Below are 16,817 nucleotides of genomic sequence, written 5' to 3'. Positions count from 1 at the left end.
GAATGAGAAGAGGAATGCTCGTTTCCTTTAAGAACACAGAGTGCTGTTTATGTAGAAAATAAATATTAAAGCCGCCATTTTTAATTTCTGGAAATGGTGACAGCAGTGTGTACCTACATTTGTCCTGTCTTCTCTTCCATAGAATCTTACTCATGCACTAGCTCATCGAGGGGACCCACATTATGTAAAGCACTGTAACAGGCAAGCGCCCTCTAGTGGAACACTAGTGTAATTCAGAACTATTGAGGACAGAGCCTAGTAATTTAAAAGGCACTGTCCGTATTTCTACATTAACATTCATCATTCAGCCAGAACAAGGACAGTAGGTTAATGAGGGCTTCTGTAAGCTGTGTACTACATTTAACTTCATTCTGCTTGGGACCACTGGCCAATAAAAACACTGAATTCACAGACGGCTAACTTAGTCTAAATTAACATTTTGTCTCAAAGAGTGAGAAACAATAAAGAATATAATCAAGTTGTCAAAGTCTCACTGTAAATTTATGTTGTCGTGTAGCAAATTATATCCTTGGTGAAGGTAACTTTAGTCAATGAAAATGATTCACACCTCATTAAGCCGATCCCCTCATGTGGAACACAAAGACAAAACTGCACGCAAATAGTTTGGGTAGCACTCTACAGAACTATGTTGGTTCAATCTGGTAATTAAACATTATAGAACCTTTACTGTGTCAAAATAAACATCATCAATGTATACGACACGATTTAATGACAGTTGATTGGAGTTCACTGCAATCTCACTGGTTGTGTACGTGAGACAAGACCAGGGAACATTAGATTGTAAGTGCACCCAAACTTGAACCCGGCGCTGTAACAGAGGAGCTTTGTCTTGAGAAGCTGCAGGACTCTAATACAATAAGATAATTGATGGCGGCGTTCAACTGTGCAGGGTTCACGCAAGTGGAGCATTCTCATTCGCGATCATATGCAATGTTTGTGGACAAAAATTGCAGCATGATAATTGTGAATTTGTGCGACCATAAATCTTTACTAGTTCAGTTCTTCACAAGTCATTATAAGAACTGTCATTGCTGTCTTGCTGTGAATTGGAGCCGATTTTAAGGTCAAATTCTTAGATGACAGACTCAATTATGAATGTGTCCCTTCTCTCACTGTTATTCTCCCTCACGACAACACTAAGGAAAGTGGCGTTAGCAGATTAATTACGTTACGTTGTGCAACAGGCCAACAAAGATGACTTCGGATCTGATTTGACTTCCTCAACATGTGCATGAGGAATTCCAGTAGGGCTTGCATTCCTTTCCACGTATTATGGTATAAACATTACTGGAATCACAGAGACCTACCTGGGCAAATTCCAGGGACAACATACTTTTTATGATCTTTGAGACAATGCAAGCAAGTGCACTGTCTCTCACTATTATACAAAACCTGGCAAGGTAAAGGATAAAATATCACTGGCGTTGGGCCAAACCTTGTATCGCCGAAATTGTCACTTTTCGGGAGACCCCAAAAACAACATGTTTGTTTAACCATTAACCATTAAAAAGAGCATGTCCTCCCACGTGAATGAAACCCTCCGGCTTTTTGCACAATATCGTATATAAAAGTAAATTCTACCTGCTATATCCAGTCGCGTCCCCGTGTCATGCCATAGTTTGGCTTTCATACATTTGTCGGCATGCCAATATCATACAATGTCGGTCTCTCTTGAACCAAAGAGATGAAGTCATCTTTCCGATCATCAGTCCAGACAGACATCAGTACTGTTTATGCGTCGTCCGGCAAAAATAGAAAATGGGTCTATCCGTGGGGCACGACGGAGGTGGTCCGCAGTGCATACGCAGCCGGTGTAATTTGAACAAGCTGATTGAATGGAAACGAATCGGTGTAATCCCGGGGTTACACACACTGAAGTTTATTCCTGTCAAGTCAGTCTACTTCCGGTGTTGTGACTCACAATGAGAGCATCAGGAAGTTCACCAAACATATAATAAACTTTCCACATTCAAACGGCTCCCACAGTGGAGTGTTTCAAATCTCGTTTTAAGCCCCACTTTTATTCCTTGGATTTTAGTTTTTTCGTGTTTTGTTTTTTTAACGTTATTTATTTATTTATTTTGTGTGCGTGTTGTTTTTTTTACTTGCATTTTAGTATTTTATTTACTTTTTTATTTTTTATAGTTGTTTTACTAGATTTTATGAGTATGATAGTGTGCGGATCTCAAGGTGCAGCATTTTGGAAACGCTTGTTTATGAAATGTGCTATAGTAACAAAGTGGATTGAATTGGAATAATATAGGCTAGAAATACCTCTCTATCGCTTTGCCCCATTAGAGAAGGTTCTCCGTGGTGTGACATTGTAATATGTAAAAGGGCATGCCTGAAGGCTCGCTTATTTTCTTTTCCAAAAAAAATGCTTATTATAACTAGGCAACCTATCTGGCAACAACGTTTTTTCTTTTTATTGACAGGTGTAAAAGAAAAAAAAAATTGTAATCGGAAATTGGATTTTTGTGGGGAAAGCAATAATCTAGTCCTTATGCAACTTCATAAAAGCTGATTTAAAAATTCAAATGAGAGCGTTTTAGTTCAATAATAACGGCATAGACTTTGATGTGAGGCTTTGGTGCTTCAAAACAGAGCGGTATCTATTCAAGGGACAGCAAGGTTCAAACACAAACGCTCCGGTAAAAAGTGAGGCCAGCCCTTTTCTGACGGGATTTCTATGGCGAGGGAGAAAAGCGGCAAGTACAACAAAGTGGAACAATATGAAGAGGTGGGACACCGCAGGACAGTAGCAGATGGTGCTGAGCAAACTGTTCATACCACCACAAAGGTCAATGACACGGGGAGCGACATTGTTCGATGCACACAAGGAAGCTTTGAAAGAGCCAGTGAGTGACTGGATTAGGAGTCATTGAACATCAGAGGCACTGCTCTGACTCGAGTCGGGTAGGGAACACCTGTAATTAATTAATTTATTTATTTTGCTTACCTCTGCGCCCGACATCTTCCCCCTGTAAAGAAAACAGAGAACACATTAGTAAATCAGGAATCATAGATTGCTTTGTAAATATGAATTAATGTACAGTGGACACAGTGGGGGATAGTGACCCGGACGACCCATGTACAGCAAAAATATACGTATAATTGATGCCCATGCAAATGCATTGGGGGGGGGGGGGGAATCTCCCCAGAATCCTGATAAACAGTAAATATGAAAAATAAATAATTAATATTTTTTGCAAAAAAGCTAAAAACAAAACAAAACAAAAAACATGAATATGCAAATCTCTGTGTATGTATGCAGGGTTTCACTGTCATCTAATGAAAATGATAGGCTGACATTTACCAGGAAGTAGTGCATGGATGACTCCGGCGGGTACACAATGAAGTGCCGCAGGGTAAAGCCAAATCCATGAGCAGTGCGACGTAAAAGCACTGTTTTGGGTCGCGGCCATGAAAACGACTCCTCTTCTCTCGGGTCCAAGCCTCTCCACTCGGCAGAGTCATTCTTTAGAGAAGGGGGGGGGGAAAGAGAGAAATATTTGAAGTCATATTTTCTAGGGTAACCATTTTAGTGGTTTGAGTAAGACACTTTGAAAATTGAGACCAACATTTCTCAGAGAGGATTCGAAGAAATTTGCAAAATCCTACATTCCTTCCTGTGGGCCGAGCTCAGTGCACAACAGCGACATACGGAGGTTAGAACCAATCACAAGAAGGCATCCTTTTTTATTGCCATACTTACATTTGTTTTTATAGGTATGGTCTAAAAGTGTTTTTACAGATACATTTTCACTATCACTGTATTAAAAGACAGCATTCTCAATTGGTCAGTGACCCTATCTATACGTATCTTTAAGTTTAGTTTGCATATAGCTGACTTTCTACCTAGGTCCAAATATCCCAGTAGTAGCAGTACAGTAGTAGTATTAGTGGTATAGTCATAATTATACATTTGAATAAATATAACTATTAAAGAATCAAATAATAAACAGCAAGTACAGAGATGAAAGTGTGTTACTGTGCTGCATTCTCAAACAGTTAATTGCGCGCCATTCAGTACCTTCCATGTCAGGACCGTCAGCAACCGAGGACTGCCTATATCCTAAGAAGGTTTTAAAATGTATTTTTTTTATACAAAACTCAACAAAAAAAATGTCGAAGTGCGGTTTACAAGGCACCAAACAGTAGCACAATCATCACCACTTCTCATATACACGCATACACACACGCACGATATATACATTAGAGGTCATCAAACAGTTGCTTCAAGTTTTCGCATCAGGAATAGAGAATTTTTACATGTCACATATTTTAATGACTTGACATAGTTGTCTTGCATCTGTCTCTCGAAGGCTGTGAATATAGGCTACATTGCGCCATTTACATGTGTGAATAAAATACTATATCCTAAGAAGGTATGTCGAGTAAAGCTGCTCAACTGCTCGCTTAACGCGTGTCAGCACCTTCTCCTTTAGTGTTTACACTCAAAGTTAAGTGGCGTCATTTTTACAGCAGGAGAGTGAAGAATGTCAACTTTTAAGGGCTTTGGACACCTGTGTTTACTAACTATTTATAACCTCACACCTTGGTGTGGTGTCAAGTGTGCAGTAACACTGCCTCTACGCACTCCGGCCCCATATCATATTTCATGGTACGAGCTTCAGGAAACGCCTCTGTTCTGCCCAGTATTTCCAGTCCACAGAAAAATATTAAGAAAAAGAACCTCATCCATTGTATCCCATCCCAGTTACACTCCCTCTTGAAATGCAGACTTTCCCTGCTGTGTAAAGAATCTGATGATCTTGCGTTGGTGCCCCTCTGTCTGTGCAGATATGCCGGGTGATAACGGAATTGATTGTGTTATTGATTGATCACGCAAACGCACTCAAGTCTGTGAACAGGGCTGAATGTTTGGAGCAGCCCACTCTCATTGACACAGCTGTTGCAGCGGAGAAGTGAATGTGTGCAGCGGCGTTTCAAAAAACAAACATGAGAAAATGTTTACTCACGGCACCTTGAGAAAAGGCGAGCAACGGCTGTGAGTGTCACCAGATGACAACTGAGCCGCACACTAAATGGCTCATTAGAAGTGTACGGCATGCAGAGACAAGCATTCTTTAATAATCTATGCCGTAGGTTGTTAAAGAATGCTTGTAATCAAGTACCCGTAGATTCTACAGGTACTTGATTCTACTTCTGCTCTTACTAGGGATAGGCCGAATGTCGGCATCAGCCTTTAAAAAAAAAGAAAATCGGATGGCCGATAATAGACCGATTTAAAACTGTGTTAACTTTAGGAAACTATTTATTTAAAATTTCAGTCAACTTTATGAGATGCTGTCGACCGTGGGAACTCTCTGCACCATCTGTTTGTGCTTGCGGTGAAAACTAAGATAACTGAAAATAAAACATTTCAGATATTTTGACATTTTTGAAAATTGTATTTGTGGTAAAAAACTATCAGGAGCTATTTACTTGTTTTCATTTAACTTTTTAAGACATGATGATGACCCTGGCAGTGTTAGATAAGATAAGATAAAAAATGAATAAACAAAAAAGGCTTCAACATTTTGCAATTCTTAAAAGTTGTTCAATAAGCATTATGCTTATAGATATTTCAACCAGAGAGTTGGAATTTGCATTTTAATCGTTTTTTTATGCCAATATTTTCCCTTTTCGTGAGAATGAATGTTTGCTCCAAATATCGGTTATCGGTCTCCTTGACTATTAATTAGGGCTGCACGATAAAATCAGTGGCCGATAAATATTGGCAATTCGCGACCAATATGACTACAAACAGATAATAAAGAAATCTGCCGATAATTATCGGCAATTATTAACCAATTTGACATTACACAGATAGACCTGATAATATAGAAGTCCGCCGATAATAATAGACTTTCCGCGTTGGTCCATCTGTTGTGTTTGTGGCTCAAGTTGTGCCCAACTCCTCAACCCCTCCCCTCTCCTATGGCAGTGTGAGCGTCGCATATTTGTGATGTCATAATGCGCACAGCGGACCTTGTGTTGACAGAAGATGCATCATGGCAACATGGCAGTTGCCAGTGTGGACTTTCTTTACTGTGTCTCCCCAAAATGTTACCCGAGCAGTTTTTTGTTGCATTTTTAAAATAAACATGACTGTTTTGTTTTAGCAAACTTAAAATAAGTTACTGGTTGCCTTTAAAGCAGTGATATCAATAAAATTCAGCTTTATGGTGCTTTGCACAATGTTTCAATGTATTTGTACATGTTAGCCTTATAGTAGGACTCGAAAGTATATTTGTATTCAAGTTAATTTTGCAAACAATTATCGGCTTATCGGTTATCGACACTTTCTAAATTATTGGTTTATTGGTATCGGTTAAAAATAGCATTACCGTGCATCCCTACTATTAATAATTGGAATCGGCCCTAAAAAAAACAACATATAGGACTTTCTCGTACCGTTTTGGAACCTTATAATCTGATGTAGTCAAACGCCCGTCCCTACATATCACACACACAATGTTGGCACAATGTATGTATTGTATTGTAACCGAAAGAGCCCAGGGTAGCTTTTATGAGTGCATAAGCTGTTGAAAAACAGTGCTTGGCTTTACTACACTTCTGAGGCTGTCTGGGAAACATACTGCAGGTGCAGCTGACACCAGTGTTTCTGATGAAACTAGCAGAACCGGTTGTACTGTTTTACTATGTTCACTCAGTTTGTTTTAAGATTACAGTGCTTCAAGTAGAAGTCGGATCGTTTGAGCTCTGGAATCTTTCGTGCCACGGAAACATCTTCTAATCCGCAGCCAGAGAGGCACTTCTGGTTGGATGACAATAGATCAACTCTGGATGGTTGAGATGCCGGCAAACGACTCCCAGGATCCGATTTTGCAGGAAGTGCATGTGGTCATTTTCGACCCTTCTGATCTTTGAATGTGGACGGCAGACCGGGTGGGGTTCCTCTTGACATGCACATGCCGAGCAGTGTTATCATTGCCATTTGCCACATGCATATAGTTAATACTGCTGTGACATTCCAGCTCAACGAATACCAGACATTTCTCTACTTTGAGGATTAAACAGAGAAGATAATATGTCTTCTTTCATGAAGGACTTTGGACAATTTTGAATTAAAAAAATGGCTCCAAATTATTACTCGATTATTAAAGTAGTTGTCGATTAATTTGATAATCGATTACTTGTCGATTAATCTATTGATTTTGACAGCTCTAGTCACATCATAGTACACAATCATCATAACCTGAGTGCGACGCACTCCAACATTACTATGACGTTTCAGCCTGTCACAAACTAATCTTTTTCCAATTGAATATCCTATCATTTATTCCATCAATTACTCGGACATGGAACGGCTTAAACGGTTCTGAGCATCGCAAACATGGTTTTAAAATTTGTAATTATAGTTTTGAGGCAGACAATTTTGTGTCGAATATTTTTTGTGGTGAACTCACCCTAATGACCTTATTATTGTTTCTATTTTAGTATTCACAGCTAATTACTATTATTATTATTATTGTATTATCGTTTAAATTATTATTATTTTATTTATGCTAGTGGCAGGCATAAAAGATACCCGCTTAATTGGATGGCAAATGGTAAAATCAACTTTTGTGTGTCCATCTGTTGCTATTCATACAAAAAACTAACAATAACTAAATAAGTCTTGTTTGATTGGCATAAGACAAAGATGTGTCCTAATTCATATCTAATATGGATAGAGTAATGATTATCTCGTGTGTTATTACTCTCTATACATGATGTGTGAATGAGCTCTACGGAACCTTTTAGTCATCTCTTCATTCACATTTTTTAACACCACCACACTGGATTACAAATGAAACGGACAAGATGTGCTTTAATTGCCAACCGCCACCTTTATTTTAAGGGGATTTGCGGTGCGGTCAACATTTGCCTTCCAAGCCTCATTAACCCAATCTGATGTCGGAAAGTCCGTCGGAATGTGCATCGAGGGCGACGGGGCGGGCGTCGGCTAGCTGCTTGCTATTGACCTTTTGCACGTGACGTCACAGCCATCGTGGGAACGCCCCTCCGGGACGCTGGACGACAAAAAAGCCACTTGCCTGTATTGTAACCACTGAATTTCGTACAGCGTCAAGTCCTTTATCTAATCGATTATCTTATAAAAAAATATATGATATCTTGCTGTGCGGTCGGTTGTACAGATAGACAAGGGAGTAAACCAAATGTTGCTTTTTATCGCATACCTACTAATGAAGACGAATGACGTCGATTGATAGCAGCAATCAACAGAAAGGACTGGCAGCCCACAAAGTATTCACGGATTTACAGCGATCATTTTTTGCAAGGTTAGTAGATAAATGTTGTAATTAGTAGATAAATGTTTATACATTTTACTGGTAAACGTACACTCTAACAAAGATTGTAACAGAGGTGTCGAATTGCGTGTTTCAAATCACATTAACGAGCCAGATAGTTAGCGTCCACTCCAACTGCACGAACACACAGTTTAGTTTTAAAATGTACCTTCTTCAAAACTATTAAGTGCATTTAACTGTTTAATAATGAAGGATTTCGTCTTTGTGCTTGGAGTTTTTCACTCTGGAGCCGGCCGGAATCATATTCATGAAATTACTGCATAGCTTGCCACTACCATGTTCTTTTGTTCCATGCTAGTAAACATAGTAACATAACATCATCACAGCGTTTCAATATAGAACGGACTATGTAAAAATAAGACAGTTAACATGATAAACATGTTTTACCTTTGCATTACGAGGTATATTGTCCCCCGGTGTGAGCGTAGCATCTCGTCCCAGAGACTCAGCCAGCGACAAGCTTTAAAATCAGCCCCGGTGTAAGGAGAAGAGACGGCATTGACTACATAGTGATATAGGTCGTGCGCTGTGAATTCCGGCAAAGTCGACGATTTGATTAACTTGGTAAAAACAGCAGGAAACAGAAGGTAAGGGGCTGTTTTTAAACTAGCGATCTCCAACTTAAGTAAATACCGCGCTCTATGAGTCCTGACAGGCGAACTTCGGTTGAAGTAGTAGATTCCATAGCTCTATGGGCAATAATAACTTTTAATTTGTAAAATAGCAGTCGCTAAGTCACTAAGTCGCTCCGGGTCACTTCCACTTCCATTCAACAATCATTTCCTTCCGCCGTCCGTCATAAGGCAGTCACGTGATCACGTGACGTCGGTACAAATGGTCAATATGCGAGCCTCAATTATCCTCAGGTTAAACTAAGCTTCCGTAGTCATGAACATAGCGATTTCCAGCCAGTTGTAATTCTGAGGTCCGTTTTATGTTCCAGAAAGCTTGCTTTGGGTTAAATACTCGGTTGCGATGCTAGGAAGCTAACGCCAGTAGTCATCATGAAACCCGAGAAGGCTTTACCCGCCCTGCTGCAATATGATTGGCTGTCCCATCGCGAGAAGGATATGACGCGCGCTGTAACCATGGACGCCATCGTAACCATGGTCGCTGCCATATTGGTGTATCGAGTGTCGCTGCGAGTCTGAAGGCGCTCCCAGCACGCTTTGCGGCGCTGAGGATTGAAATTGTGTTTTAAAGTGCATGTTCTGTCTTAATTATTTATTTAGTTAGTGGTCTAGTTGTTTTATTAGTTATTAGTGATGCTATCAAGGTCGCTGTTATGTGGTGATTTTAGTTTTACTGTGACACCGTGATTGTGCATGACATGTGGAATAATGACTTGCCTACATTGTGTGGAGTTGAAATGAAGGTAAGAGAGGTCTTCTGCTTACAGAAAGTCAAGTGTGAACTGAGCCTCACTGCTCTTCGCAAGTGCCACGTTGAATTAGCGCTCATAAAGTGGGATAAAAAAAAGTTGGGCTCATGAGCTGGGATTTTTTTTTTTTAAGTTGCATAAAGGGACCAAATGGAGCGCAGACGGACTGAACCAAAACTATTAAACCGAACGTCTTTAATTAATTTCATTTCAAAAACCGTTCCAGCCCTAATACGCACACTAAAAAGGAAACTCGAATTTCCACGTATTAATAACAAATATTACAACACCCCACCTGTGGCCTGTGTGTTTAAAACCTATAACTGACATCACCAAATGACATTTTACCAGCACCGCATGACATAGCTCTGAAAAAGAGTCAAGTAAACAGACCTGAAATGTGAGAGAACTCGCCCGTCTGTGGGCTGCTAGATTCTACACCACACTCCATCCAAAGTGAACACTTTGCTGTGAAAAGTCTCGGCTAATGACATGGGGGCTGATGGAAGGCCCTGGCCGTCCCATTGTAATGTGCATACGACACTATAGAGTCCTTGTGGGCAGATTTTTTTTTTCAGGACGGCAATATTGAAAACACAAATTTCCAAGTACTGTATGGCAGAATTGTTTTTACAGCCAAAAGCATATACAGTATTTGATGTTCTGAGTAAAAGTGTGGCTGTGAAGTTTAGTTTTCTTCTTTCTGTGTGCTCCCATTCCCGATGGCTTGATCTGACTTTCAGTTGAAGCCATAATTTACCCCTTAACTTTGATTTGGATCTTTTGCGGCTAGTGATTTGCATACGAGTCCCATTAAAGGGGAAGTCAAGTCAAATATGTTCTTGACAGTAATATGTTCAATGTGGCCAACTAGTCTAAACACGGCATTCTGATTAATATTGCGTTTGTGGAATATAAATTAAGCAGCAAAATCCAAATGTTTTGCCACTTGCTGGTGACTGAAAATGACATCACAGTGCCTAAGGGTTTAGGTAACAAGCGTCACGGCTCACCTGTTTTCTGGGTTTGGTCATGTGATGTTCACAAGCAAAAAAAGAAAACATGCCTGAGGCGCATGACATCAGCTTATTATCCCTCCTCAATTGTCATCGAAGTTAAGGAGAGTCTTTAAAAAGCTATCTAATGCTGTTATTTATAATAACAGTTAATATAGCTATGCGTCTTAAAACATTGCCTGTATGGTTAATAAAATGGTTTCACGATGCAACAGTTTGGGGACTGTAAAACTAATGATTCCAACAGAATTCATCTCTGCTGTTAATTCATATCTTTGCTGTAAGCGTTAGGGGACGAAAAAATAAAAGTAAATTTATTTGTTATATTTTTTTTTATTAATTTGTTGTAATTTTCTCCTGACAAATATCAACCTGTGAGAGCCACCATGCTGCTCTAAAAAGCCTAAAAACCTGAAAATCGACATGTATGCTGCTTAACAGGTGGTTACATCATATACAGAATATGTGCAAGTAAATGTTCCGCCAAAAGAAGGCGAGATTATACTGACCATTAGTTCTGTTTTATGCGCATATTGCCTTGAAGGAAATACGTGAGTCATTAAGGAACGACTGCCATTTTCCAATAGCAAAGGAGTGGATGTTTTCATTGCACTAGAACAGCACAAGGGACATCTGAATCACATAACCTATACTGTGCACCCCCACACACACTCCACCTCACCCCCTGAGACATGGCAGACAATACCATAAGGCAACAGGAAGTAACAGACTTCTTCTATCCAATTGTGGCTCAATTTTCCCTTCCGATTGCCATCACTTAGCCATGTGATGCCTGCGCAGAGGCTTCTGTGAAAGGCAGCCGCTCCAAATGAGATAAACACTGCCCTTTTAATGAGGCAAAGCCCATATGGGCGGGGGGGTGGAGCGGGGTGGGTCAGTTTGTCCATAGCCCCCCTGCAGCGCTAAATATGGATCATGCTTCATTATCCAAAACAATCATCTATTTCACGCCGCTCCCATTTCCCCCTCGCTCCTCTGATGGGACATAGCTAGCCAGCGTGCAGGTGATGTGAATGATTCAAAACACGCCACAAGCCTGCGAAAATAGCAACAAACCCGAATCGATCATCCAACGCGACTATATGCATACTGGAGCCTCAAGTAATCAGGAAAATGTTACCACAGACATTTCACAGATAAAAGCAGATTGATTGGTTCACGCAATATGTGACCAGAGGAATCCAAGTTGAGATAGAAAGGAAAAAAAAAACAGCATGCGCTGAATGGGAGAATTCAACTGTGCAAGAGAAATTAAACAAACCCAATAGATAAAGCCAAAGATGAAATCAATACATTTTCAAGAAATACTGTTGAAATAAATAAAGTCTTGAGAAGAACACAGAATAAGCAGTAAATTATTTATTATACATTATATGGTAAGGAAAATCAAGTGTATACTGTGTATAATTTTAATGTAGGTTTATAGTGTGTATCCAAATGGTCAACAATACGATTTCACATACATGGCGTATCGAGCAGCGTTGTTAAATGACGAAATAACCACCACAACCAAGAGCCGGAGACTCCAGGGGGTTTCCTACACAACATTAACACACGAATTGGCTGGTTGGGCAGCCTCATTAAAAGTGGGATTTCCACAAACCTCCCATCACACCACCAATCATGCGCAAGCTTGTTGTGATCGGTGCGGACTTCCTTCATTTTAATCATGCGAGAGGTTAAGAGGATATGTAGCTGGCTCTTGATAACACAGATAAGCAGATCGTGTATTCATTTTTCATGGGTTTTGTTGTGACTATAAAAGTCTGCCTGATTGTCAGTGTTACTCTCACAGTTAAAAACTGTGTGAAAGGATATTCGGCGCCAAATGCCTCCCCAAAACATCATTCTAACAATATTCAAAAGGAAATCTAATAACAGGGAGCCTGTTATCATCTAATTGCTGTAATATCTGGTTGATTAGTGGGAGGGGGCGTTCTAGCCCACCTTGATACTAGACACATATGATGTCGTAGCAAAGTAACGCATCCCTGCAAAGAGTACTGACAGAGCCAATGCGAAGGTCTGATTGTGAGATTAAAAGGTGGATGTGAACGGCTACCTGTCTTTATTATAATTATGTTTTTATTGTTATTTATATTCATTATTGTCTGGTGTGACTGTGGAGAGCAGAGGAGGGTACATTGGCTCCAGACCGCCATCCAGATTCTAAAAACAATTCAAGTACAGAACAACTGTTATAAAACGCCTAACCCACAAGTAGTGATGTCCTGATTCACTTTTTTTTTTTTTTGCAACAAGTCGCGTCACCTGATTCTGAGGAGACTACATGTATACCTGATTATAATCCGCAACGGCTAAATTTAGCCATAAAAACAATAATGTGCATTTATTGGCTGCTTTGCCTTATTAGCCATTATCTTCATAGGAATCCATGCTAAAGAAGGGGGCGCTAATGAACCAAAAGTATTTGACAACCATCAAATGGAAGTAGAAGTAGTCCGTATCTTGTGTAAGTTATAGTGTAGTATGGCTGCTTTACTATATAGAGCAGCAAGATGCACAGTAAACGATCAGGGCTCTACTTTTGGCTCCAACGCCAAGCAGAATTTTAGTTAAGCCAGGTAAGCCATTTAAAACTACTGCAAAAAGAAAAGCTTTTCCATAGTGCATCTGTCTAAACGGTGTGTGTTTGCATGTGTGTATTTTCCGAGAGGGAGACCCGCGATGCGATCCGCTTGCATTAAAACGCGGCCCATTTTTAAAGTTATATAGCAATCAGCAGCTCCGAGCAGCTCATGCTTGAGCTGTTTCCTTTCTTTGTAAGCACTGGCTCCTACTCTGAATAACAGAAGGGCACATTTGAAAAACGCTCACACAAGATTTTGAACAAATACGTGCTCGCCTCGGGCACATTAATTTAACGGGAAAAGCCGTATTAAAAGTATCGATACATGGTTTTACGAATCGATATTGGGCTATGAAAAACAATATCGATTCGATATTTTAAACTCAGCCCTATCAGTCACGCAGATGTTTTGGGGGAAATTTAACTACCTAGACACTGGTTAACGCGCTTTTCCAAACAATTGTGCCCAACGCGGCTAGCTACACACAGTACACATTCCCTGACAAGCTTGTGCAGTGCTTTTGATTATGCAGCAGTCCAAGACAAGCCTTTTGAAGTTCAACCAACAGTTGTGTTGAATGAACGGGCCAGGAGGTTCACTCGAAAAAGAGCACAAGTTCCTGAGTGCGTTTGATTGTTACAAGCATAGTTATCTATAAAGACTAGATGTCTTACGGCGCAGAATCCAACGTCCGCACGGGGCGGCCATCTTGTCACGGGCAGGCAGTCTGGTCTGTTGTATTGACTGTGAGCGAAGGTGAGTGATCTGAACAAACGTAAACGCTGTTATCTCGCTTCGAAATTGACGGATTTACACACGGTTTGCTTTCTCACAAACTTTAATAAAGTAGTAATAATTCTGGATGGATATATTAACTATATGAATGATTAGCTATTACCAAGTTATGAACCAAACTGCTCAATAATCAGTTGATTTTTGGTAAAACGCTATTTTGAGTTATTTAAAAGAACATGTACGATAAAAACAAATAGTAATGAATGAGAGAGGCGGAGAAAGGTAACTGTGGCAAGATGGCCGCCCCGTGCGGACGGTCGATTCCATTGGCCAGCAGTGCGGACGAGACATCTATTTCTTATAGAAAAGTATAGTTACAAACGCCAGGGCACACTGCTGCTACCAATGTAGCGTACCGTGTGTAGGGTGCTTATAAACACTCTTCTATGGACAAAAACAATTCTTTGTGCTTTTCTGACCTATCCACCAGGCTAAGCGGCACGCCCCCTAACGCACACACAACCGGTAATCGCCGCATGTCGCAAGCGCACTCCCTTTTCCCCTCGACGAACGACGAAATTTAAATGACAAGTTCATACAGATGGGTAGTTGGTGGGTGAGTGCGTGACTACGTTCATTTACAAACAGCACTATTACCTCGTCAAGTGCAAACAGTAGAGAACAAGTTTGTTTGTCACAACTTAATGCACACTCTTCCTCGTCTCTTTGAAGGTATGTCGTTTAAATGTATCTGTCACATTTGGTAACCCGTCGCTCTTTGAACTCTTATACGATGCCGCTCAGCAAGCGAGACGTTTTGTCATACTGTTCCCTCTTGGGGTTTGTAGACTTGATTTTTTTGGTGGCTTGATTGTCTGTCATACATTGGAATTTTTTGTGGATATGTCATTTTTTCTCCCGACACAAGCTTTCTGGGCATAGGAGCCGATTTGCAATGTATTGTGAATTTGTATGTTGGTTTTTATAGATGCTTCTTTAAGTGTCCCTTTTACATGCAGTACTGTAACGAGCATCCAAGGGCATGGAAAGATGCATAATTCAGTAACACTCTAGTCTATAGCAACATCCTTGTCATTGTTTGCATCTACAAAAACAGATTTTTCAGCGCAGGTGATCAAATTGGAACAACTATGCCCACAAATTCTTATAACATAATAACAAACATTCATTCCATGATTATATTTTAAACTTAGACATTCTGATTTGATTCAACCTTTTTTGCATCCCTCAATGCACATGATCCCGGTTCCTAAAAACACATAAATGGTGGAGAAAAAAAGGGAAACACAATCCAACAGGAGTTGTTACAAGCACAAACAGCTGGGCCAAAGTGTCAAGCTCTCATAACTCCACCCCCACACCGGACTCAACAGAGGGATGACTCTAGAAACCCTGAATCAGCTGCAGCCCCCTACCCCCCTACCCCCCCCCCCCTTAAAAAACCATTGATGCTCACAATCTAAAAAAAAATTATTGATCTCTCGTTGCATACCTCACAGAACGATGATCTGGATGGTTGTGGCTCAAGATTATCATCACAATGAGTCCAACGTGATGCCATCGTTCCACTCGATTTAAAATCCTCTAGCCAGTGAACAGCCACATCGACAAAGGTGCCTTCTGGTGGAAAGTGAGAATCTGTGTTCCACGCCTTCAAATGTACGCCTTTATCCTTGCTGGATTACTTAATCCATCTGGAAGAGAGGGGGCAAAAAGACTTGTTTTATGTTTGTGTATTTTGAAGAAGGGCAAAATAACTCATTACATTGTTCACGCGATTCTCTGTATTCTCAAGTATGCTTTCCTTGCCTTGTGCTTCTTTAAATAAGCGAGGTGATGCTGGGAAACGTGATCACAATTAAGCAACACTTCCTGATCAAACTTAAAGACAGATGCTACTCCAGTCGGCTTGGCTGGGTTAAAGTTGGCCATTTAGTGGAGGTTTCTAATGTGACCAACAAAGCACATGGACAAGTGGCCCGGGTTTGTTGTCATGGGTCCGATGCAGCAACGTGTGGACCGTCGACGCCGCATCATCAATGACCAGCAACAAGTGAGCCATGGGAGAAATGTGTCGAACAAATTTGCTGCCTCGAAATAGGAGGTTATTCCTGATCTCTTACGTTCATGTACATGCGATATTACATACCACGTCGCCATAATAATCGCATTTGGTTTCGTGATTTAAAGATGGCTTTTTTTTATTGTTCCATTTCGACGCACAGAACGTCTCGAGTTGCTCTTACGCGAACTACCCCGATTAATCAGTCTTTTGTTAACTTATTTATACTATAAAAACCCCGCAGTATTTATCCCCAAAAGTACCCGAATGGCTAGTCGTTCGGTGGCGACTTGCGCGGTGGGTTAAAGTTGTAAAAGGTGACAATGAAACTTAACTATGGCGAGCGGCTGCTAGCTGGTTAGCATCCATGCTAACGGTTGGAGTTGAAACAAAGTTACCTGAGTAGTTGCGGGGCGTCGTTCCCGGCGAGCAACAGCGGCGGCGGTAGTCGATAAAAGCGAGTAAGTCCAATAAAACCATAGCAAACGGGCTCCGGTGAGGTGTAGACGTTGACATGTCAATTATTTGGAGTGCGAACGGTGTCTCTCACACGGGGGAGGCGCATGGTGTAGTTTCTGTGGTTGGATTTTTTTTTCTTTCTCGCTTCGAGCGTTCCCAACTCCCTGG

General features: G+C 40.6%; 1 protein-coding gene across 2 annotated transcripts in view; it reads right to left on the bottom strand.

The window, feature by feature from the left end:
* The window catches only part of arhgap21b (Rho GTPase activating protein 21b), a 40,003-nt gene extending 23,231 nt beyond the window's left edge, over positions 1-16,772 (bottom strand). For both annotated transcript variants that reach the window (XM_086079965.1, XM_086079932.1), the window contains exons 1-4: positions 16,589-16,772; positions 15,621-15,822; positions 3,338-3,499; positions 2,981-3,002 (exon numbers count right to left, since the gene is read on the bottom strand). In XM_086079965.1, coding sequence (XP_085936091.1) covers positions 2,981-3,002; positions 3,338-3,499; positions 15,621-15,689 — 253 coding nt within the window. In that variant the 5' untranslated portion in view covers positions 15,690-15,822; positions 16,589-16,772. The remainder of the gene's footprint in view (positions 1-2,980; positions 3,003-3,337; positions 3,500-15,620; positions 15,823-16,588) is intronic.
* Between the last annotated feature and the right edge of the window lie 45 nt (positions 16,773-16,817).

The sequence above is a fragment of the Leptonotus elevatus genome, chromosome 1 (genome assembly GCF_054856555.1).
Source record: "Leptonotus elevatus isolate MCC_2025b chromosome 1, RoL_Lele_1.0, whole genome shotgun sequence".
NCBI classification, from domain to species: Eukaryota; Metazoa; Chordata; class Actinopteri; order Syngnathiformes; family Syngnathidae; genus Leptonotus; species Leptonotus elevatus.
Note: the sequence above shows the minus strand (reverse complement) of the source record. Positions and strands in the feature narration are given on the sequence as shown.